General features: G+C 38.8%; 1 protein-coding gene across 4 annotated transcripts in view; it reads right to left on the reverse strand.

The window, feature by feature from the left end:
• Positions 1–25,143, reverse strand: part of GRIK1 (glutamate ionotropic receptor kainate type subunit 1) — a 155,351-nt gene that overhangs the window by 59,288 nt on the left and 70,920 nt on the right. For all 4 annotated transcript variants that reach the window (XM_072347980.1, XM_072347719.1, XM_072347815.1 and 1 more), the window contains exons 2-4: positions 15,104–15,271; positions 12,656–12,913; positions 4,708–4,889 (exon numbers count right to left, since the gene is read on the reverse strand). In XM_072347980.1, coding sequence (XP_072204081.1) covers positions 4,708–4,889; positions 12,656–12,913; positions 15,104–15,271 — 608 coding nt within the window. The remainder of the gene's footprint in view (positions 1–4,707; positions 4,890–12,655; positions 12,914–15,103; positions 15,272–25,143) is intronic.

Here is a 25,143-nt window from a genome sequence, read left to right on the forward strand (position 1 = left end):
GAATATCTATGCCAAGTACTGGTGTATTAAAAGAGTAAATTGAAAGTTAACACTAACATCTTAACCTCTTGAACTGAGTTCCTCATATAAAAAGGCAAAATTAAACAAAATATAGTAAGCACAGTAGTAAGTAGTAAGAACATTTCAGAAGATACATACATTAAGCAGATTGCTATTTGCAGTATCTAGATTTAACTGACTTGTGTGGTTACTTCCTAGTCTAGACAGGAACTAAACCTCTGTCCATGAAATATTTCATGTAAGTGTTGCAAGCACCATGCTTTTTTCCTAAGAAAGTGATTCTAAATTCCTCATGTAAAGTACACAATTCTGTTGATTTCAGGCATTTTTGGAGTGTGCTCTCTTACCTCACACTCTCTCAGGGATGTCTTTGTGGGCTTGGAAAGGCAAGACATGCTAGGTGTCACTGGAACAGGGTAAGGCAGGCACTGCTGAAGTTTACCAAGTTTGTTCCTACAGATCTTATGCTGGGCCTTTGGAGAACACAGTTTTGCTCTTAGAAGCCTCAGCTGCACTTAGGTCTTGCTTTCACACCTGAATGGAACTAGGAGATCTTTAAGGTTTCTTCAAGCCCAAGCCACCCTGTGAGTCCATACTAGGTTTTGCTGCTTGTCAGAGGATTTGTTCAGTCTTTATGAATTTTAAAGCTCCAGCAGAAAACATTTTCAAGTAGATCATGAGAGTCCAGATCAGCTGCATCTTCTTCCATCATCTCATTTGAAAACTGCAGGTGTAACATCTGGGATCAAGTACTTTCAGATACCCTGATACCTATGGGTCACCTTGATCTGCTGATTTGGGTAGTTATTTGGCTGCATGGTACCAGCAAACAGAGCCATGAAACTCCTTTAGGGACCATGCACCAGTCACATGGTTACCATTACTCACGAGGGAATACGGAGAGAAAAATCACAGCAACTACTGGAAAAAACAGCAATTAATAATCACAATTTCTGCTTACTCCTTCCAGATGCCAATGATGGGAGGGCCAGGTTTCATTAAGCTGGCTGGGGAGTGTGAAAGCCTGGGCTCTCTGTAGCGTGTAAGAGAGAAGTGAAAATGCAGGAGTTTAGGGAATAGGTTATTCAGATGCATGTAGGCTTTGTACTTTGTTTAAATTAGATTATTGATTCTCCTGTTATTTTGCACAGGGAAGAAGTGTGGCTCAATGGTGTTTTATTTGAAGCTGTAAATAAGCAAAAGATTGTCCCATTTAAGAGAAGGAATCTGTCTTTTCTGCTCATTTGTAAACAAACACTCTAAGGAGGTAAGCAAAGAGGTCACCTCCTTGTGTTCCACACCTGGTAATCTATCAAATATGGACAGCTCCACAAACACAGCTCCATGCACTGACATTTTCAGGGCATCATTTCCAATGCACTGATCCTCCAGTCCCAGAAAGAACTTCTGGACTTTCCTTGCCCTGCCTCAGCCAGTGCCCCCCACTGTTATTGTAAGCAGCCCTTGCTTGAAGAGCCCTTGGTGCTGAGGCAAGGCTTGGAGGAGATGAGGGATACTGGCTGCCTGGATGTGGAGTGTCCAAAAAAGATGGAGTTCAGAAGCAGAGAGGTAATCAGCCCCAGTACTCAGCACTGGTGAGGCTGCACCTCGAGTACTGTCTTCAGTTTTGGGCCCCTCACTACAAGAAAGACACTAAGGCCCTGGAACGTGTCCAGAGAAGGATAATGAAACTGGTGAGGGGTCTGGAGCACAAGTCTTATGAGGAACAGCAGAGGGAGCTGGGTTTGTTTAGTCTGGAGAAGAGGAGGCTCAGGGGAGACCTCACTGCACTCTACAACTTCCTGAAGGGAGGTCGTGATGAAAAGTGGTTTGGCCTCTTCTCCACAACAAACAGGATGCAAGGAAATGGCCACAAGTTGTACCAGAAGAGGTTTAGATCAAACATAAGGAAAACCCTTTTCTCTCAGAGAGTGATCAGACACTGGAATGGCCTCTGGAATGGAGGTGGTGGAGTCGCCATCCCTGGCAGTGCTCAAGCAGCATCTGGATGAGGAGCTATGAGACATGGCTTAGTGGCTTGTGGTAGGAATAGTAACAAGAGGGCAGTTGGACTAGATGATCTTGTAGGTCCTTTCCAACCTTGTGATTCTATGATTCTATGAAGAAGGGAGATAAAGACCCTTCCACAAAACTCTGGGAGGAACCCGGGCAGGCTTGGTCAGTGAGCAGAATACAAGGAACCAAGCATAAGAGATAGGGGGCACATGCTTGTATGACTGTGCTGCAATTTTAATCTGTGAAATACCATTCCCACTCAAACCTACTGCACATTTCCACCTCCTTTATTTGTCTTCTCCTGTGTGGGCAACTAAGTTTCAATTACGTTGTTGTAAATGCAGTAGTCAGACAAAGTAGTCAGCTTTAGGTGACTGTTGGCTCTGATTTCTATCCAGTCAGAAATCTTATGGAATTTAATGATGATATGTATAAATACTTTTTGTTTTTATTACTAATATTAAATAATTTTCTTAAAATAATTGTAATAGTATTCCTTTCAATATCATGTTCTCATGCAGCGTAAAACTGTACTCATCACTGTATGCAGCGATAAGAACATGAATCATGGTAATCCAGGTGGCTGACCTACAGTCAGATGAGCCACACAAACTTGGAGCCCTCCACATCTCCACATTTCACAGCTGCTTTTGACAGTGAGGAACTTCAGCATCTGAGTTACAGCTACCAGCAGCTAGATACAGCCATAGAAACGTCTCATACAAAAGCTATTTTCCCTTTATTTCTAGACTATATTTATGATGCTTCTGTTCCCACAGCTCTGACCCCCAGGTGTACCTCTCTTAATTTTCTTGTTTTCTTCCACATAGCCATCCACTATCCCTCTCTGAGCTCTCAAGGCATTGGAAAGCATTATCTGAATCTGCAGCATATCTATTGTCTCTGGTGATCCATTTCCCACACAAACCATTCTGCCACTTTGCCCTGTCTTAGTGCATCTTTTAGCACTTCCTCTTCTTCTTTTGACATGAAGGTTATTTTATTTTCCTTTTTTTTTTTTTTTACACTCAGACTGGCACGTTTGAAGTTCTGTGCCTCCTGCAGTGTGCCAAACATTTGCACTATCTTCTTGCAGAGCCTTGAAAATTCATGCTGTCAGTTTAACCCTTCCCCTACAAATCTCATTTTGGAGCAGCTTGATCCTAATGTCAGGTTGTAATCCATTCTGATAGCCCTCTGCCAACTGGGGTGAGAGCACAGAAGCTCTCCTGCCCACCCTTCCCCACATACTGCTCTTTGCAGGTGGAACAGCAGTTCTTTCCCCATGCTCCCAGCACCACACATGCATCTGGACCTGTTGTAAATATATAGCTTGCACCGAGAAAAACCTAAGATATAGTACAGGTCCACTTTTCTGATAGCAATAAGCCATCTCTCTCAGTTCATGGGAACTTGTGTACCCCAGCTCATTTAGGACACCATCCTGCAAGTCGGTATTGACAGGATCAAGGGTCTGTTGAATGGACAAGATGGTTTTGGGATCCACTGACTATTACATCCAGTATTTGGACTTACCTACTTTGATACAGAATGTTGCTCTACATAACTTAAAAATTCCAGCAAAACAGTCCAGTTTGGGAGCATTAGAGTTTCAGCTTTACAGGACAGCCCATCTTTGTGCCTTTAGATCAGTGGAACCTTTCCTGACGATCTCTTGGAATCAATATTTCCCACTAAACTGGCTGACAGTAATAACAACACAAACCAATCAAAAAATCCAAGGAAAACATTGTTCCCAATGTGCTGCTTGCTTGAGATTATTGAATATAGGTCACTGACTTGCAGGAGCCTGTGCTTTAGACTTTAATTGTCTAGAAGTGTATAGTAAGTGACAACAGCAAATTCTAATTTGCACCACTCTTTGTGTGCCCCTGGTAACGTCCCAGCCCATTACCATCAGGCTTTGTGGCATCTGTCCTTGCCTTGTGTGACTGTCCAGCTCCCACATGTAGGTCAGGATCATGCCAACCCTTGAACAATAGCCTCTCTTCCTGTTTAAGGTACAGTTTCTTTCTCTGATAATGTCTCCATTCTATCTTCTTGCTGCCCCACAGTTTAAAATGTAATGAGATAATGCCAGCAGACCACATTTTGCTTTGTTACAGGATGTGAATGCAGAGATATGCTATTTTCTGCAGTAGATTAATGCCCCATTGTTACTACAGTCAGAACTGAATCTGATGGGCAGCCTCTGTGGAGGCAACAGCTCAATGAGAGCCACTCTTAAGTGCTCCAAAATAGGGCTTTTTCTTTTTTTGTGGGAGAAGACATACAAAGTGTATCGATGAAATTAAAACAATCTACAATAGATGCAGCAATCTTCCTACTTAAGCAGAACCTTAAAGAAAAATGTATATTTCCTTCTGATGGATATTTACAAACTTATTTGCAGACATCTCAGTATCATATAATCATGTGAGCTGGAAGGGATCCTTAAAGGTCATCCAGTGTAACCCCCCTGCAATGAACAGGGACATATACATCAATACTGCTGCTCATTCTTCTGGCTCTGTGAGGTCCTGAAACCCCACTGAGTGCTGAAATTGCTGCAAATTCCGTAGTGCCTTCTGTCCCTTGTATTACGTATTGAGGTTGACATCTTTCAGGATGCAAATTTAATGTCATGCATTTTCACCCCATTCTACATACCTGCTTAAGGATTTCTGCTGCAGTTTCGTGTGAGCAATCAAATATCACGTAGAACTCCTTGCCTTTCTTCATCTCCTTGAGTAGAGGCCTGGCATCTTTATTCCCAGAGGGCAACTGGCGGATTTTGATTTTAATGTTGTATCTAGAAGGGGCTTTGATGAGCTCTTGCAGGCGAATTAGACCTGAAAAATCATACACAATTATACAAGCAATCTTTTTGCGCAATAACTATTTATTGTCAATTGGAATGTGTCTTTTATCAGTCCTAACATTTCATGTTTTTAAGCTTCTATCTTCATATTTGCCAACCTCCTGATTGATACAGTTTTTCCTTTTCATGATTATACTTTGCTTCAGTGTCTGAATACTCTGAAATACGTTTTGAATTTGTTGACTATAGTATATGTTTGCACTGATGCAATAATGATACTGTATATTGCAAAAAGAAAATAGTAGTAGCTGGCAGCAATTAGTACCTCGGTATTAAAAAACAAGAACACAGAATTAAGAAAATCCCCTTTCTAACTTTCCTGCCTAATAGTAAGCATGCGTAGATGAGGACAAACAGTGGAAGGAAACCATTCAATGTCCAGCATCTCCACTGTTGCTCACTGAAAAGCAACGGTTAGCTTAAGTGGCACTCAGCAATGATCATTCTTAATAAGCATCCATGAAGCTTTCATTGTCCTCATTTCAGCATATATTGCAGTATCCCAGAGAGGGGAACTTTAATTTTTCCTTATCATCAATTTAAAGACAAAAAGCTCAAGGGCATAGTGAAATTAAATGACTTGCTTAAGTTCACTCAGCAAATCTGAGAACTTAGAAAGCACTGAAATATTTTGAGATTCAGTTCTATATCTGTAAACACAAGAATGTGATTCCTAATGCTGTCTTCAGCTGATACAAATCTACAGGGCTTATTTGAAGTCAGTGAAGCTCAACCAGTTGAAGATATGTCCAAGTATTTAAACACAGTGCAATTCTACTAACTAATTCAGCATTCCTATGTAATTTGTACTGCGTCCAAAAACAAAGCAAGATAGTTACAAGTTCTTTGAGGTGTGTGATTACAGTTGCTTTCTCATTACCCATTAACTTAATTTTCCCACAAAAAACTTGTGATCTCCTGCTGTGTGAAAGTAAAAGGCTGTCTTAACAATATGCAGAGAGGGAGAGACAATATGAGCAAGGAGCACTTCTTAAATAAAAATCAAACAAATGATGGATATGAAAAGAACTCATTGTTCTCCTGCTGAAGGTGGTTATATATTTATCTTGTGTATTTATCCTTGGTTCATTGATCCAGTGGCACATAGAAGGCAAAACAAAGCATCCCAATTTCTTCTGATGTTAGCAAGTTGCTACATATTGCTATGTTGGCTGTTGGCCTCTGTTGTTGGCTTTCACTCAATTTTCTGGCAATGCTTTTTGAAAAAATAATCTTTCCTTCTGCCTGCAGTGCTGAGTTTGTTCTTTCAGGTCTTCAAGTATCAACAATCAATACAGAATATTAAGTATTATAAGCATTCAGATGTAAATTACTGCGCACATTGTGAGATTAGAGCCTGGCTGGAAGCCAGCCTGTGTAAATATGAAACAATTTGAACTCATTATTATGGGCATGGAGTGCATCCTTCCAACACTGACTAACAAGTAGGAGTTTATGTAATCTGCCTGTAAAGCTATAACTTGGTTGTATAATACATTCAAGTATTCAAGTGTTGACTGCAGTGTCTCAGTCACTATATCAAATAGTGACTCTAACAGGATAGAAATAGTTTCCAGTTAAGGAGAGTCCAGCATGTAAGAAATCTCTGCACCCTCAGACTGAGTATTGTTATATCTCTTTGCAGCATCAGAAACTACTTAAGCCCCAGTGCAGTTGAACTACAAGAGCAGAAGATATTAAACTATCTGCTTCAGCCACACAGGACTTGTGCTTCCCATCAGTCATCCATGTTCTTTTCTTCCTCTTCTTCCTGCTCAACAAATCCAAACACCTGGACATTACGTTACTGGTTTTTTGTTTTTTTTTTTTTTGGTACATATATTGAATGCTAAGTACACAATCTGACTCACAGGGATATGGGATGAAGATTTGGGATAGCACAGCTCCTATAGCAGTCATTTTCCTCTTGCTTATTTAGAACAACCACTCAGTCTACAATAGTCGGGAGGCCTCAGTAACTCCCTCTGAAGTCTGAAAAAGGAAGTAGAAGCTAGGCAAGGAGTCACAAGTAACATATCCTAGGCATTTGTTGACACTCTACAAAGTAAATGTGACCAAAGAGAGTCCTTTTGAGACAAAAGGCTCAATCTGGGTCATCAAACCAAAGCTGTAGGAATGGAAACCAGACTATTAGCAATAATTTTCTTGGCCTATTATCTCTATTCTCTTATGCAGACTTTGGAACACTTTTTTCTATTCCGTTAGGAACAATGTTGGGAACTGTATTTAACACGCTGGATTCAGTATTTTTCCAACTTGTCTTTTAGTGATTCAAAAGTGAGAAATGGTCTTCTCTGACACAAGCAAAATGCTTAAATATGTGAAAGTCTTTGAATATTTCATGTCATTTCATTATGTCTAAAACTGTAGCAAGTTGTGTGTGATATACTTAGGAATTCAGATATGCCTGACATGAATGCAGTGTTCCAACAGGCAAATAACCATACACGCTGGTGGTAATAATCTTATACTACTGTGGTAGAGTGTCAGTAGAAAGCGTGCACTTCCCCATTTCCCCTTTCTTTTTCCAATAATACATTTGTGTAATTGATTCATTCAGACTTAAAAGTTAATGAGGTGGTTTTACTGCTATAAGAGTAAATGTTTTTATTAGGAAACATTTAGGATTAGGCAAGTTTGAGCTTTTCATTGAATGATGCAAGTTCAAAGAAAGCAAATTTTGTAAAAATTCAAATTTTGCTCAATGCAATCAGATTTAAATGATATGACAAAAAGATTTGGCTACTGGGAATCTTAGAAAGTGAAGAGAGCTGGCTAACAAATGGAAAAAGTCAGGGATTCTTACAGTAGATGAGGCATTTGATGTGGTTACCCTTCTCATCTTCCAATAGATTAAAATCATTTGATTCGGGGAAGATGGAGTAGATAAGAGGCAGAGATGAGACAAATCTGTGCTGAAGGCAGTATCATTGCTGTTGTTTGAGATATTGACAACTGGAATAGTAATGTATCTGTTACAGATCATTGTGCAAAACACCAGTATTCAAAACTGGGATACTGGAATGGATCTATTACAAACAATATAAACCATAATCTACAGTACCCAAGATTGGGATGTGCAATGCTTGATGTACAATACAGTCTTTAGCAAGGTTTTGTTGGACTGTTTTAAAACTCCAAGAAACAATTATTTGCCTTACACAGGCAAGGCACTGTACTTGATATAAATTAACTCTTTAAAATTAACTAATAGACAGAATTAAGGCTGATTATGGCCTGGCTACTCCAATAATAAAGTGAGTTATGATGAATATGTAAAAAGTAGGTCAGTCTCAAAATAAATAAATAAAAACAATATTTGTTTCTTTGGAGCTTTATTTTCCCTTAGTATTAGAAAACTATAGGAAATGAGGAGTAAATTGATGATTTTAGAGAGAGAAAACCATGGGATCTTTATTCTATGCTCAGAAGCCATTCCTTTGCTGTCTAGAACAATAATTTTGGCTGAAAGTCCATCTTTCAATGGTGCAGAAAGGAGAGTATTTAGAAATAAATATCAGCTATAGTGTATTTTATCATTCTATTTATACTGAGGGCTGAGAGATGAGAGGGTAAAAATCTGATTGACCCAACTCAGTAAAAATAAAGAATTTTTTAAAATATTATTTTAGAATAAAAAAACAAGCTCTAAAGTACTGTAGGTCCCTTTGTAAGAGACAGTAAAGTTGTTCAGCATGGTACATAGAAGATGAAAGTTGCTAATATTTCCGTGTTTGATAAGAAGCAGGATGAGTAAATGCTTTCTATTCCAAACACAGTTTTTTAGCGCTGTTGGTTGCAGATTTTATAGATTCATTTATATGGAATTTGTTTATCGCTGAAAGTCCTGTAGAGTCTGATAAGCAGATTGCTAACACTCAAACATTTATTTAATAAATGTTGAAACTTTGAATAAATTACAGAACATCAGAAATACGTCCATATTAAAAAGCATGTATGAGATAATATGTAATAATTTACTCTGAGTGTCAGCAGTGGACAAATTAGGAACAAACCTGATATGGTTATAAAATGCTGAAGAATAAATGTTGGGTTTACAGTAAGAGATACACTGAGCTGCCAAGGAAACATAGCTCTGTATCACACTCAGTTTCTTTGTTTGGTGTGATAAATTCTGTTAATATAGGCAGCTTCCGAGATGTATAGCACTTGTCCCCTCCTGGGAGGTGCCCATCTTCATATATCAACCTGCTCATGAAAAATTCAGAACTGTAAAATATTGTAAGATATTCATTTTCCTGATCACAAAAAGCAGATGTCAATGAGAAAGATTTATTAAACAATAAAGATTTGTGAAGGCTAGTAGTAGGTTTTTCAGAAATTTGTCATGCTCTTGTCTCTGTATTCATTTCAAAATCAGCACCTGGAAAGAAAAGTTATGGCTGAAAAACCACTGGATTGCAAAAACTGGCAGGATGTTAAATACTGTTTGAGAGAAAGAGGGTAAGCACAGGTGATTGGAATCATTAGGAAGCATGAGTTCACTGAGATGAACTGATTTTTTATCACTGCTCTGCCGAAGCTGGCATTTTTCTTGGTGGAAGTGTGCATGTGGTAATGAAAGGTGTAATTACAGGAGATGGGGGGAAATCTCAGCTTGGCAAATAAGCATGGTATATGGCCTCTGTGCCAGAGGGGGTCGTGATGGCACATGGACTTAGACCAGTGTTGCAGTGTGAAGGACAAAAGCAGGGTTTTCACAATCTTCAGAGTAAATCTTTAAGTTTGAAGCAGGGCTGATCTGCAACCTCTGTAACAACCTGAGTATGCATCACTGGAAGCTCAGTGTTACAGCCATTAATTCATTGTTTAATTAAGAATGAAGCTGCTTTTCATATACAATTTGTCTCAAAGAAAAAAAAAAAATGGTTGGGTTTTTTTACTTGTACTATGAAAATGACAAACATGAGAGATGAGAACTAAAAAAAAAAAAAGCTTAAGCTAAATGGTGTCAATTTAAACTCAGACCAAAAAATATTTATATTGATCAAAGTTGACCTCTTTTCTTCCCTGACTTCATGTTAATAAGATGATTGATGATTAATTTACTTTGGAAATATCCCCGCAAATTAAGTCTCTTTCATATCAATCAATTTTTATAACTGAATATGTACACAATGCTTGGTGTTTTGGAATGTTAATTTGCTATTGGGGGAGGCTGAAAAAGATCTCCATTTGTTTACCCATTTGGCGTATTTTGGCATATACTGCTAGGAGCCCAAGAGAAATCCTGCTGTTCTAGACCATTTTAGTATAGATGCAAGAAGCTTCCGTGGTAAACACAGATTGACTTGCTCCTTCTTTTCTACTTCCAGCACTCTGGTATATTCTATGAGTCTAAGGTGAGCAGAGTAGAATATTGGCACTGAAATCTACCTCTGGCATACAGCAGGAGATGTGCTTCTTATGTGCTGTCAAATATATAACAATAAATATAACTTTTCTAGTGTTAAAATTATGGTGTTTTTTTTGTTTGTTTGTTTGTTTGTTTGGGGGTTTTTGTCTGTTTGTTTTAGCAAAGTTCTATTTTTTCAGACATGTTTTTGCAATTTGACTTTAATATATATGTGTTTGGCTTGGTTTTATTTTGTATATTCACTTTAAAGCCTTATGTAGATGCTTTTGCAGCTCAGCCAAGATTGTTTTATGCCAATACTGAAGAACCAACTTGGACATCCATAGATCTCTAAAAGGGCAATATATTCTGTGGGCAAGGGGAGGGGAAAGGGAAATGCAAGTCTAAGAGCAGGGCTGACTGTGAAATGCTTACTTTGCATCAATGACTGCTAATGCATAACAGAATTTTTCCAAAATGCATGTGGTTTTCTACATCTACTACATCTTCACAGTAAAAAGATGAAGGATGGAGGTGAGAATAACTGGTATGCTCTAGCCACCCCACAGCAAAATGCTGCTGGAGGTGAAAGATCTACCAGCAACAAAGGTCATGTTGCAACACAATCCACAGTTGATTTCACTTCATTTATGTCTTCAGCACTTGGGTCTCACTAGGATATTCCAAATCGGTCACTTCACACAAGTAGGCAGAGGGAACTTTGATAGAAAGGTTGTTGAAAAAGAGGATTTCCTATTGACCAGTAAAGACCAATTAAAAAACTGTTGTGCACTGTTGATAAAGCAGAGCTATGGTCTGTGCCTCTTCATCGTTTCCATTGGGCTAAGATAGATAGTGCTGGTTGTGGTGCACCCATTAACCACTGGCCAATTTTTGACCGGACTACCTGTCCAGCATGCCAGGTGCTGGGGGCATGAGGAGCTGAGTGTCCTTGTATAGTCAGTAAAATCACGGTGGAGTTTGTGGTTCCTTCCTGCAATTAAGATTTGAGGGCTGTATCACTTCAGCCGCCCATATGAAGTTCAGTCTTGTCCATTACTTAGACAGCAAAAAGTTGCATATTCCTCTACATCAAGTATTACTCTGCTGGCTTAATTCTCTTCATCTCAACAGATACAGTGTTCCCAAGAAAATATTTTCTGCTGCTTAGAATGTGCCCTTAAGTGTAACAGTGCCTAGTGGTATGCCTTGCTTAGTATTTCTCACATTTTGTTGGGAGAAATTTAGACGTCTCTGAGCCTTTAATGGTTTGCTTACTTGTAAACATTTTCTTGTAAACTCTGGTTATGGGCACTGACAGTATTCGCTGAAGGAGAGATCATACTCTCTGCAATCATGCATGCAGTAAATTTTGGTGTATTACCTTGCCGGATAGGACTGCTTCTGAAAAAAAATTTGAAATGCAACTATGTCAATGATCATAATAGCTAGTAGATTTTTCAGAAACAAAATCTCTTCCCACTCCAGTGAGGGAAATGGCATTTCCTGTTCTATTTTGGCTATTAGTACAAATGTGATATCAGCTACAAGAATATAAAGGCCTTGATAGTTGAAGATATACAAAAGTGGCTTGGATTGCCTTTTAACATCAGTGCTCTTGCTCAGTGTCCATGTATAAAAAAAATGAAAGTCAAAGTCTCTGATAAAGTTTGAAACCACTTACTTCTTCCCAGGAATGGGTTTATTATTCTCTTCTTATTATCATTTATCTGTTTATTTGCTGTATGAATAAAAAGGGACGTTTAACTGATATTCATTGTCCATGGTATGTTGTTGGACAGCTGTAACTACTGATTTCCTAAGAGGAGATTCTTGTCATAAAGAAGAAATGACTTTATCTGAGTTAAGAGTCCCAAACTGACAATATTTATGCAAATTTTAACTTTCAGATTCAGCATTTGGTACACAGCTGACAATTGCATTTGCTGAGACAGTTCCAAAGATGAAGATAATCTCTATGTTAAAAATCCCGCAGTTCAATTTTTTATTTTGTAAATGTATTATTTTTAAGATCCTCAGCAGAAATCCTCAATCAGTCCCACACTAGAGTATTTATCAGTCTGAAGCTGTAGTATTGGTTCCACATATAGGAAGCAAAAGGTGACTTATTGCCAAGAATTCTGGAGCTATCTCCTGCTGGCTTCTTAAGTTTGGACAAAATGAAGAGCTTTCCAAAAGCCATAGGCACAGAAACCTAACTGTTCCTGACGAGATCTTTTTCTTTTGTACTTGCTACAAGTACTCCAAACTGAGTTATCACAGGCACTTTTGTCACAGAATTTATTTATGTACATACATTAGCTGAAGTACTTGTCTTGCAGTGCTCTGGTGCTACTTACCCGTGCTGTCTTCATATACTACTGTCACTATTTTCCAGTTGTAGTATAGTACAAGATCCAAAACTGCTCTGCTGATGGCTGCATAGTCTGGGTAGAGGTTGATATAAAATGCATCTTTGTGATCAACTGTAGGGTGTTTCCATCGGGTCTGAATATGTGGGACTTCAAGTGCATTGCAAATGGACTGCACAGCACTGACCGAGGAGCTGTGGGATGGTCCAAACAGGGCAGCTACACCAAGAGCAAGCTGATCACACGCTGCAGGGAGAGGAAGAAGCTCTTAGTCAGCAGAAGCAGGTTACTTGTGTAGCATTTACTGAGATCATTCATTTTCCATCTATGTCCATCATTTCAGAATGACAATGAGTAAACTTGTTCCAAAACCCAGTTGTAAAAGGTTCCTGAAAATGGCTTTGTTGATTAGAATTATATCCTAGAACACGCTTGATACACATAAAAACCAAAATAGCTTAGCTCACCACAGACTTCAGGTCACATTGATTCCTAAATTACTTTTCTCAGAATGGCATTTTCCTGGAGAAACCAGGAGCTTTCTGATTATTGGCTTGCCAAGGGGACATTGCATGAATTAAGTTTCATGGCAGTATGTCAGGGAATACATTCATGGATTCACAACAGACACTATTACAGATTCTCACCATGACTGGCAAGATACTACCTATGTGAGTTGCTTTAATTTCAAGCTAATGAAATAATATAAACAGTAAAGGGCATTATGATTTATGGTGCTCCATAATTGATGTTTACAGAAGAAGCAATAATGCCTAAAGGCTTGATTAACGAGAGAAATAAAGACCATGTCACTGACATTTTAGTATCTTTCCAAATCAGTCAAACGTTATTATCAACAAAGATTTATTTATCCTTATGTCTATATCCAATGCAGTTAATATTTCCAGCAAGAAAATCCCTCCTGTAGGTGTATTTTCATTTCTCTTCCTCTCCTATGTGTTTGCAGGCTAACTTACATGAGATGAAGGAATATTAACTACTTTTGTCCATTTTTATAATTTACTGCAGATGTTTCTGATGAGCTCTTTATAGACTGGGACAAAGCCTTGCACCGAGCTGCCATATCACTCTCTTTGTAAGGTAGTTCTCTGTTGAAAGTCTGGAAATCTCTGCTATTGGACTAAATACTAAATTCTAAGTATCTAAACACCCACTATGAACAGAGGTTTTTAGAATTAATATTTAGCTATCTAACTGTAATAAAATAGGACAGAAAATCAGTTCATTTCTGTTTTCAGTCTACAAATGGATGTCTTGCAGATGTCATAAAATGCACAGGCTTTCAAAGTTTAATACAAGTTTTAATGTGAAAATTGCATAAATAATGTCAATAATTCATACCAAGAAGAAATTGCTGTTGTCTGCATGGATTCCTTGTGCTTATAGACTCACAAAAATATTTGTAATGATCTCCTTCCTACAGATTAAATGGACAAAAAATCTTTGTTTTGTTATGTTTTGTTTTGTTTTGTTTTTTCCCAGTCTTCTCAGAAAACTAGAGTATCATAAAGAGAATTTAGTACCTTAGACATTTGAAAGGCAGCTTTCTTACGCAATTTGTTTATTTTCAAGTATTCGTTTGCTTAATAGCAAACATATCTTTTAATGTACTGCGAGCACATTTTGCAACACTCATAGAAACAGATGCTATTATGAACTGCAAAGCACATGTGCAAAGCCTTGGCATCTTATGGGTCTTTTCCTGGACTTGCCTGCTTGAGATTGCATGCACGCCATGTAATTCCAGGAACTAGGCTCCTGAATATATTTTAGTAAACTGCAAGATTGCCTCCTAGAGGTGAAGAAATACAATGTACTTAAGGAAAGTTACGGTATTTTTTCCTCTTTCTGTTTTGCCCTGCAAGTAAATTAGACACAAATAATTGGGCCATAATTTCCCCTCTGGGAACAATAAAAGAATAAGCAAAAAATTCAGATCTTGTCCAATCCTTGTCTTACAGTTGTTTATAACAGAAGAATTGCGCTCATATCTCTAACCCACTGAAGTGTTAATATTTCAGGACTGAGAGAATACTGGTCTCTGCTCTTTAAAGCAGAAATCATTTGCTATGAATAATGGATATCTGTGTGCATGTGTTAATTATGGGTTGTGATATCCCACTGTGCTCCTTGTTAGGTAGTGATCATTTTCTGCAGAATTCCAGGTGGCAAATCTGTTTTTTGGAAAGAAAAACTGGTCAGACCTGCCACCTTCCATCTGGGGCTCTAGCATGCAGACAGGATGTAGGTGTTTCATCAGAAACTAGATGACAAGTCCAAGTCCAGCTTGATTCTTAGTTCAAACAACTTTGAAATATAAATTTTACACGTATTACAACTGGAGTAGAAGAGAACAGGGTATGGAAACATAGTATGGAACAGATATGTTACTGACACAGTAATAGAGATAATTACCTCTTCTCGAGGCTTCAAAACTATCAAAAAGGTTAATTCTCTGGATGTCATAGGTTAATGTTGTATTAGGCATCAGCGTTCTGTTTCTATTAATGTTGGTGACTGCAAACTTGAAAGCCAGTTCTTCAATATTAACAGGCTCATTTTCCACAGTTTCAAAGATCCCTCCTGTTGATAGAGATAAAGGAGAAGTATTATTCACCTCTTCATCACTGTACATAAAAGAGAAAAATAAATTATGAACAACAATAAGCTGTGATCATTAAAGAAAACAATTAAATTCACAGTAAAAAGTACTAAAGCAAAAACACAATGGATCGTTAGTTTTTATCTACAATGTCAGTGTAGGTTAGCTTGATATTATGAATGTTGTTTAGACAAACATCTGTTAAAGACCATGCGTGCTTATCATTCAGGCTGCCTAAAGTAAAATGCTTAAATGTTTCTTAAAACTTCTGTTGAGTTCCCAACTGAAAACATAGGGGTTTTCATTGGTATTGTTTACACTGCTCAATCTAATCTATTTTTACAGATGCAACTTATATCTGTTGGGGATGTTTTCTGAAGCGTACACATCCTGGCCATACAAGTTCCAAGTTTAGCAATAGCAGCTTAAGGAGAAATTGACTGGAAATTTCCACTTGAGATCTTTGCCTTAGAAGGGGTTGGTTTTTGTTGATGTCATTACTTACACTTTGGGCATCACTGTTTGCCACTGGTGAATGGCTATGCTTTTTCAAAGATCATTACTGCACAAGCTAAATTTGTTATAAAACATAACTGAGCCATGCTGTTCCCACAAAAGACTCCAACTCTGTGCCAAAGTGGCAAGTGATGTCTCTAGTGGTGTAATGCTTAATGCTACTATCATGGAACTGATTTAGAAGTCCCCTTGCAAGGACAGTGCTGTGTCCAGCACAACTGCTTTCAGCTTCTTCCTCTAAACATTTAGCATATGCTTCAAACTGTTTGAACAGTTAGGCTGTCCCAACCCATTCTGTGCAATTTCAGTCAAACAACTGCTCTTTGAGCTCTGCTCAATTAGTCAGAACTTATTTTTTATCTTGCAAACTGAAATTGTATTTACCTCTTGATCCTTGATGAAACAAATGATGTGAATCAAAACTTTAACATGGAAGCAAGTTTTCCAGTAGAGATTTAAATTTTGGAAGTACTTTTGATTGTTTTATCATATTTTCTGAGATGGAGAAGGTGGCTGAGTTTCAAGTCAACAGGCTGTCCCGCTTATACTAGGATGTCTACTCCCTCTAGCCTCTAGAGATTATATAACACCAACAACACATTCAAAGTGTCTGGGAGTACTGGGATTTGATGAATGCATAACAAACACAGCTAATTTGAAAAAATAGCTCCTTTGAACAGCAATTTCCAGCTTCAGTACTTGATTTTGCAAGTATAATTTACTAATTCAGTGCGAGTCACAAGAGAATACTTTGGATTTCTCTGTTACATATTTTCACATTTCCCCATGTGAAATTTGAGCCTTAGACATCGCTTAATATTTCCTGAACATCAGAATGTGTTCAGCTAATGCAATTTTGACGTCACCAATGTAGGAGTAGCACAGTCATTAGCTGACAATCAGGAAATGGAAACACAACAGAATTAAAACCTGTTTTGAATTTTAACTCAGCAATGAAAATACTGGAGGCTATCAAACCCAAGTTGTAATTTCTAGTTACTCTCAAATACAAAACATCTCTCAACATCTCTCAAAATGATGTACAACAATACCTTAACACAGCTTTAGACATTTTGCCAATTTAAGCAACGTTTTCATTTACTATATGTATTTCAGACTTGCATTTTATGTATGCAGTTCTTTCAGAGACTATAATTCCTCATTACAATCATGTTACCAGGAAGTTTACCTTTTTTTCTGGTTCAGTAAAACTTACTTTCCTATCTTTCAACCAAGGAACATAAGCACTTTCTGTTGACAATAATGCTATTTAGTCTCGAGACAGCAATGAACAATAGTTATGTTTCGCTTGGACCTTTACTAGAATTAGCAGAACATTATTTCATACGGCAAGGTGAAAAACGATTATTATTTTGAATAGCCTAAGATAACATTCTATTCAGCCATGGTGTTGTTAGCAAAAAATCTTCTCCATCATGGAAACTACTATTGTACTGTGATTGTTCTAGCTATTTGTTTCTTTGCTTATTTAACTTAAAATAACATCTTTCAACCACCCTGCAATAGTCTTTCTGTCCTGTATATACCACAAACACAAGAACTTTTTCATTTCAGGATTAGGATTTTTTCCAGACCTGTAATCAGCTGCCTATTAAATTGAGATTAATTTTAATTAGCATATGTTCCGGAGCTATTTATAATTCATTAGCAAATTTTTAAAGAATTTTTCCTTGGTTCCCCTAAAAGGAGAATAAGAATTCACTGGGCAGAAGGGAAGAGTGGAAGGCAAGGAAGAGTGATGGAAATAGTGAAGGTTTCTCTAAGCAAACAAATCAAAACTACATATATAACATCACATAAACTTCAAGTATATTCAGATATATTTCTCTGAAGGTCAGATGTACAATCAGTATGTTGGTACACATTTGACATCTTTTCTGGACTTCTTTTATACATATTAACATAGCAGTAATGTGCTGATAGAGAACTTCAGTTAAAAGCTTTAATTTGCTGGTGAGATTATCTGGATATATCTGCATAAAAATAGGGTAGATAGTCATCATTATATACATGAATTATACCTCATAGAATCACAGAATCACATCACATTGTTCCCCACTTTTCCTGCAGGCTCCCTTTAGGTACTGGAAGGCCCCAGTAAGATCTCCCCAAAGCCTTCTCTTCTCCAGACTGAACAGCCCCAACACTCTCAACCTGCCTTCACAGGAGAGGTGCTCCAGTGTTCTTAACATCTTCATGGCCTCCTCCAGACTCACTCCCACAGATTCACATAATTCTTGTGCTGAGGTCCCAGACCTGGACACAACACTGCAGATGGAGCCTCATGAGGTCAGAGCAAAGGAGGACAATCCCCTCCCTCTCCCTGCTGGCCATCCTTCTTGTGATGCAACCCAGGACACAGCTGACCCATGCTGTGAGCACACACTAGAGGAATGTGTTGAGTCCCTCATCGACCGATACCCCAAGTCCTCCACAGGGTTCTCCTTTAGCCATTCTCCTTAAGCTGAACTGGAAATGTAGAACAGGACGCTATTCAGAGTCTCTGAAAGCTACTGCTTCCTTGCCTCCACCACTCCTAGGATGGTCTGCTAAGTATGGAGACCACTGGCATCATTCTTCCAAGCCACTAAGTATTTACTTGGCTGTATATTCTCCTGATAACACCAAGAGGAGTACCCTGCTGCCCATGAACAAACTCCATGATATAGTTTATGAAGGAAATCATTGTCTGCTGTAAGTGAAGTTTGGGAAAAGCCAGAACTGATACCTATATGAGCTTGATTCTTTTCTGTTGGGACCTATATGTGTAAAAAGAGCCAAATCAGCCTATAAATTTGCATCACAAACAAAGCAGCAGATACAGTCATAGAATCATAGAATCTTTTGAGTTGGAAGGGATCTCAAAGATCATCTAGTCCAACTCCCCTGCAATGAACAGGGGCTGTTCCATACTGTTGTGTTTTGATACTTGTATTCTTAATGAAATCTAGCCATTTATTATTCTCTCATGTTCTGCTGATGGCTTGACATCAAGCCTAGAATTTATTGTAAGGTTCAGGTTAAAAGAGAACGAGCAGATTAACTGACAAGTTTGATGAAGAACCTGTTTGTCAGATGATTCATTTAAATAAGCAACATTTTAAAAAGAAATTTACCAAATTGTACATGGGAAGGAAAATAAATCAGTGTTAAGATACAAATGATGCTGAAGAAATGAGGCTGTTTCTTCTGATCTCAAAAACAAGCACTGACATCCAAGGTAGGTAGCACTTACAGGGGACAAAGTCCTCCCTTTCATCTCCCTCCCTTCCATACTAATTATTGTTTGAAACAGTATATGCTTTCATGCATCATAGGCCAACCAAAGTCTTCTTAGTCCTGGGCATTGGCAGACCTACCTTTTCTTCAAGGTCAATGGGCAAGGAACAGGCTCCCCAGGGCAGTGGGCATGACACCAAGTTCAAGAAGCATTTGAACCATTCTCTCAGGCATAGAGTTTGAATTTTGCATGGTCCTTTATGGAGCCTGGAGTGGAACTTGATGAATGTTTTTAATTGCTTCCAACTCGGAATATTCTGTGATTCGGTGATTCTGCACTGGCACTGTGTTTGCATGCATTATGGGCAGTTTTGGCCTCCTGAGTCACTAGAAAGCTGAGTATCCAAAGCAAGGTGAGTATGAGACCTATATGAGCTGCTTTGGTTCTCATGGATGTAAACATTTCTCAGTTGCTGTGCCAGCAGACACAGCTGAGGAGCATTCCCATGCTCTGATCCCACATGCCCTGCTGCTCACAGACTCTGGAGAGGCAAAGCCAGACCTACATTACTTGATCTTATTGCATGCAAGGAGCAACTCCCTCAGCCACACTTAAGCACAACAAAGGGAAGACCAGTAGTTGTGTTCATTTAACAAATAAACCTGCTACAGTACACAAAGCGTGTGAAGAAACATTTTACTTTCTGCATTTACTTTACAAAGTCATGTCTCAGAGACTGAAGAGAAAAGCTGTATATGCCCCTACTTCTAATTTAGCTGCAAAAAGTAAGAGGAACATGCCGACTTGGCTAATCTGGCTCTAACAGAAACAAGATCTAAATCACAAATGACTGCTCTTCAGAACAGGAGAGAACAGCAAGGGATTCAAGTCCAACTGACAAATATGACAAAGCATCATCCCCATTCATCCTTTGAAGGGAAAAAAAAAAAAAAAAAAAAAAAAAAGCTACAACAAGTAAAATGTCAAAAAAGCAAAAGCACACTTCAATAGACAACTGAAAAAGTGGCTCCAGCCCTTCTGAGCAAGCAAATATTTCCATTTAATGGGGGTCATCATGGACTGAGAGAGTTTTAGAAAAGGTCATGACTGAATCAATTTCCATATCATTCAAAGGATATCAACATTTCGCTTCAAGACAAGGCAGAGCTTAAAAGCCTGTTACTGGAAAAATTCTCTGTCCCCCTTTTCAAACCTGCCATGAACAGCAACAGCTAGAAGTTGTTGACCTTTCTGATGGCAGTTATTGACCTGTCTCTCCAGGCTTTTTTGGTTGGATTTCCTCAATGCAAAATATCTCACTAACAAATTTCATCCCCAATGCAGCAGACCTAGTATATTCTTTTAGCTGCATGTATACAAAACTGCCTGATTAGACATGAATTTTTTTTGTGATTTCAATCATTTTGATGTTTTCAAAATTAAATGCGAACTTCCCAAAATATTTTTTAAAACTATATCTTCTTTGCAGATAGATTTTCTTTGCCTACTCCACAGCTAAGATAAGAATGGTGTTTTAATGCACTGCTTTTTTTCTTATTAGTTTTTACTCCCTATTGAAGTACTTCAAAAAAGCCAAGTGGGAATAGAGGTAGGCTTACAGAAATAGGCCTGGTAGCTTGCAAAACAGAGGTGTGAAAACACAACTGCTTTTGAGGGAGGTCTGTGTTACGCTCTGACACCTAAAGAAGACTGAAAGAGAAAAAACATGTTCAGCCCTTAAGCCAGCCTAAAATCCAATGGTTGCCATGGATATGCCAAAACAGCAGCTATTTTTCAAATTTAGATCTTGCTCTGGGACACTCATACATTCATTATCTCGGTGGATAAACTTCAGATTTCCCAAATAAATTTTCTGCAAGTCTCCCCAGCTCACTGGTGGCTCCATGAGGCAAATCTGCACCCAGCTTTGTACACTGAACCAGAGGTTAACCTCCTTTGCACATTGGCAGGCTGCTGTGTGTATCAGCTGCTGAACTGTCATCTGGAAAATCTAAAATGCTTTATTACCAGAGTAATTCTTTCTACTTTTTGACCAGTGGAAAATGTTGGCAGTATGGGGTAAAAAAAAAATGTGTTCATGCTATTAAAACAGAGAAAAGAATTGCTGAATAAAAGATAACATTTTCAAAGACCATAAGTCAAGCCACCACTAGACAAGATGAGATGTTAAGAATATGCTGCCTGATGTTTATATATTGCCAGATTTTTACCCCATGAGATAGCATCTTGGTCCTAGAGCCAGCATTTCCAGCCCCTTAAGTTGCAGCACAACCATTCATACATGCACATCAATCCAGATGTGAGCATACTAGTACTAATTACAATTATTTTGATACTATGACAGAAATTAAAGCAAGAAACAGCTGTTATGTTGTATGTGTTCTATTGAGGTTCTACGCTTTAAAAGACTGCTATGTGACAGCAAACATGCTGACCATGCAGTAAGAAATAGGAAGAAATGTTTGCAATAATGGAAGGTACTACCAAAGAACAATCGGAAAATACAGAAAGCAGCTAAGATTTTCCTCATTTATTTATTTATTTATTTGCACAGGATGACACTCTCATTCAGTAGTGCAGATGCACGTGGCCCACTGGAAGGCACTGCATCTCTGAGGCTTTGAGCCACTGGAGGCTCTCAAAGGCATCCTGGTCCCACAACATGCATGCAAACCACTAGGAGGATTTCAAGAAACAACTGAACATCTGCATCCCATCAGACTGCTGCTTTGAGAAGTCACTCCTCCCACCCACAGTACCATCTGAACACCATGGGGCCCATGAAACCTCATTAAAACTCACCTGTTAGCCACTGAAGAGAAGTGTTTGTTAAAATCCTAATGACTGCACAGGTATGTGTCACTGGCTTCTTGAAAGAGAAGCCGTTGATGATGCCAAGTTAATGTAGGAGATTCATAAAGCCAAATTAATATACATTTTGTCCTTACTCCCTATCAATACACACATGGACTCTCAGCACTCTGCTGCCTGAATTGCTATGGGCTCACACACAACTCTGTTGCTTGAGGTGTGGGACTGAATGGAGCAAGGCAAAACAGTGATTATAAAGGGTTTTTCTGCAGGCTATATTCAGTTGTGGAAAGTGCTGCTGGGACTGAAAGCACTTACTGCTAGAAAACATCCCAAGCACTTCCTCTGCCCTTGCCTCTTAGCAGAGGATGTTTTCTCCTCTGCCATAAGGTGCCCAACAGAGAGCCAGTGTAAATGTACTCATCACAGAGCTAAGGCTGGTGTTCATCTTACAGGGAAAGAATAATCAAATGAATTATTACTTACTGGCTTACATTTTGAAAGTCTTTCATTTTAAAGCTATCTCACTGACTGTGTAAGATTACTTCAGAAATTGGTTATTACCTCCAATTTACATATGACCTAAAAACTACTCTGTTGTATGTGTGAATTTGAAGAAAAAAGAAAAAAGTTTCTCAGAAATAATCGTTAACAATCACAATCCTATAACCAACAATAATTGCATTTTGTATTTACAAATCCAGACTGAAATGGGCTTACTCCCCGGGCTTTTAATGGAATTAAATGCATGGGTTTTGCATGAGGTGCATGGAATATAAACTAAACACATTAGTATTCTTTGCACAGGTGAATTTAGCCTTGCAACAGGGACCTCTGAGTTAGGCAGTTATTATCACCCTCATTTTACAGACAGTGAAGCTGAGAGCTTGAGTGACTTTTCTACCATCACTCCCTCTTCAATCTGTTCAAACCCTACTTTGGAACTCTTCCATACATTGCTTTCTGCTTCAGCCTTTTCCCTGCCTTTTGGAAGCTCCTGTCCTTACCTTGGCATTTGCCATCTTCACATTCATCCAGCTTGATTCCTGTCCAGTATGCCTTTGATTTCATCCTATACACCCTGCCAAGTGTCACAGCCATCTCACTACTGCTGCCAGTTCCTGAATCTGGAACATGATCCCTCCGCGACTCTTCATCCTGCTGTGGCCTCCTCCTTTTGGGATGTATGACAAACAATACTGAAGGCCCATATCCTTTCTCTGCTCTAACTATAATATTTCCAGCCATCAAAATAAAAAATAAGAAGAGGAGATGGGCACAGAAAGAAAAATCATGATCTGGTCCTCAACAGGAAAACCCCATACCTGTGTTTATAATCTCTGTAGCTGCATGTTTCTACAGACTACAAGAAATCCACAACCAAACTGGTAGAGCAGGACTGGCTTTGGGGGGCTGGGGTGAAAGTTACAAAGTCACATTTTCCTTTCCATGACTGTGTAACAGGATCAAAAAACTGAAAACTGTGTCAGGTTCATGACCTGCAACCTTATGCAGAAAGAAAAAGGTGCAACCGAAGTGTCAAAAAGTCAGAAAAAGTGAGGATTGGGTTTGTTTGTGAGGTCAGATTTGTTTTTAGAAAGGTCACAGAATATTTGACAAACTGCTACTTCAAGATTCAAACTCTATGACCGAAATCCACTTCTGGGGCTGTGTTTAGGACCTCTGTAGCATCAGTAGAGTCTTTTTATCAGTGGTCAGTGAGTATGGTGGGGATGGGCTGATGGTTGGACTAGGTGATCTTAGAGGTCTTTTCCAACCTTAATGATTCTGTGATATTCTGGACAACAGCTAGGACCACGTTCTTGTAATTATCTGCAGACTAGCAAAAAATTGCATTCAGCTATGCTATTATCCTTTGGAAAGCGTAGGGACTAAAATATGCATGTCTATGTGTATATACAGAAAAAGTCAAGTGTATTAAGATACAAAGATTTGCTTTAGTGAGCTATCTGATCTATCTTATTTTAGCTTGTTATTCTGGAGAGATTTCCCAGGGGCTCAATCAGCAAAATTCACATTATAAAATTTTGTAATAATGAACTTTTTCTATTTTTACAGGGTAAAAAATGATTGACCTGATTTACGTGTTCTTGCAATACAATGGTAGTACTAGCAAGAAACTAAAGGGTGCTTTTAGAAGTGCAAACTCTCTATTTGATAGCTTTAGAAAATGATTGTCTTACTGCTTGTACTTCATTTTTTTCACCTGATGCAGAGACCAGCCAGCAGTCACTGAAAATGCAGAGTAGTACATATGCTATCTATATTGTTTGATATTCTTCTTCCTACACAACCACACTTTCCTGGGTGAACCAGCTCTCCATGCATTGCAACATTAATATCAAAGGAGGTAAATACAGGAGAGGGAGAGAATTGGTTCTAATCACTCAGTTACACATGCAACATTGGGTCCCATCCAATGCTATTTTTGCAGCAAGGGGAAGGGAGTAAGAATTTTCTCACTTCTCTTCTTGGAGCTAGAAATAGGCAGATGAACCTTAGAGACACCAAGATCTGATATTTTGTGAAATGTATTTCCCAGGAGCAGTTCACCTGGAAAAGGCACTGAAAGAAGTTCAGGGTTACATCACTGTGCTTTCCCACTGCATCTATGTACCTTCAGGGCTGCTGTGCCCACCACAGTTGGTATACTGTATGTTGTGAAGATATATAGCAAATCAAGTCTTCATATACAACACAGAAATATTTTAATAATGACGTGTTACAAACTGATCTTCTCTCTTCCAGCCTCCCCAGGAGCCACCTAGCCCAGTCCCATTGTGAGAAACACTTCCAGCAAGACAGCGAGGAAGCCAAAGCCCATCACAGTGGCTGCTTCACATGGATACTTTTGCTCAGTGTGAGCACTTATGATAGATAGGGGTGTAGAGGGTCAGCTTTTTCTCCCAGGTAACTAGTGTTAGGATGAGGGATAATGGCCTTAAGTCATGACAGAAGAAGTTTGGGCTGGATATTAGGAAGAATTTCTTCTCAGAAAGACCAGTGAGGCAGTGGCACAGGCTGTCCAAGGAGGTGGTACAGTCACCATCCTTGGAGGTGTTCAAGAGCTGTGTGGATGTGGCACTGAGGGATGTGGGTATGGTGGGGATGGGCTGATGGTTGGGCTGAGTGATCTTTCGTCTTTCCCAGCCTTAATGGTTATATCAATTTCAGTAGGTTTTTGGTCAAATTTTCTCATAGCTGAGCATCTCTCCTACCAGGCTGCAACAATTTATAAAGTCT

The sequence above is a fragment of the Excalfactoria chinensis genome, chromosome 1, assembly GCF_039878825.1.
Source record: "Excalfactoria chinensis isolate bCotChi1 chromosome 1, bCotChi1.hap2, whole genome shotgun sequence".
Taxonomy (NCBI): domain Eukaryota; kingdom Metazoa; phylum Chordata; class Aves; order Galliformes; family Phasianidae; genus Excalfactoria; species Excalfactoria chinensis.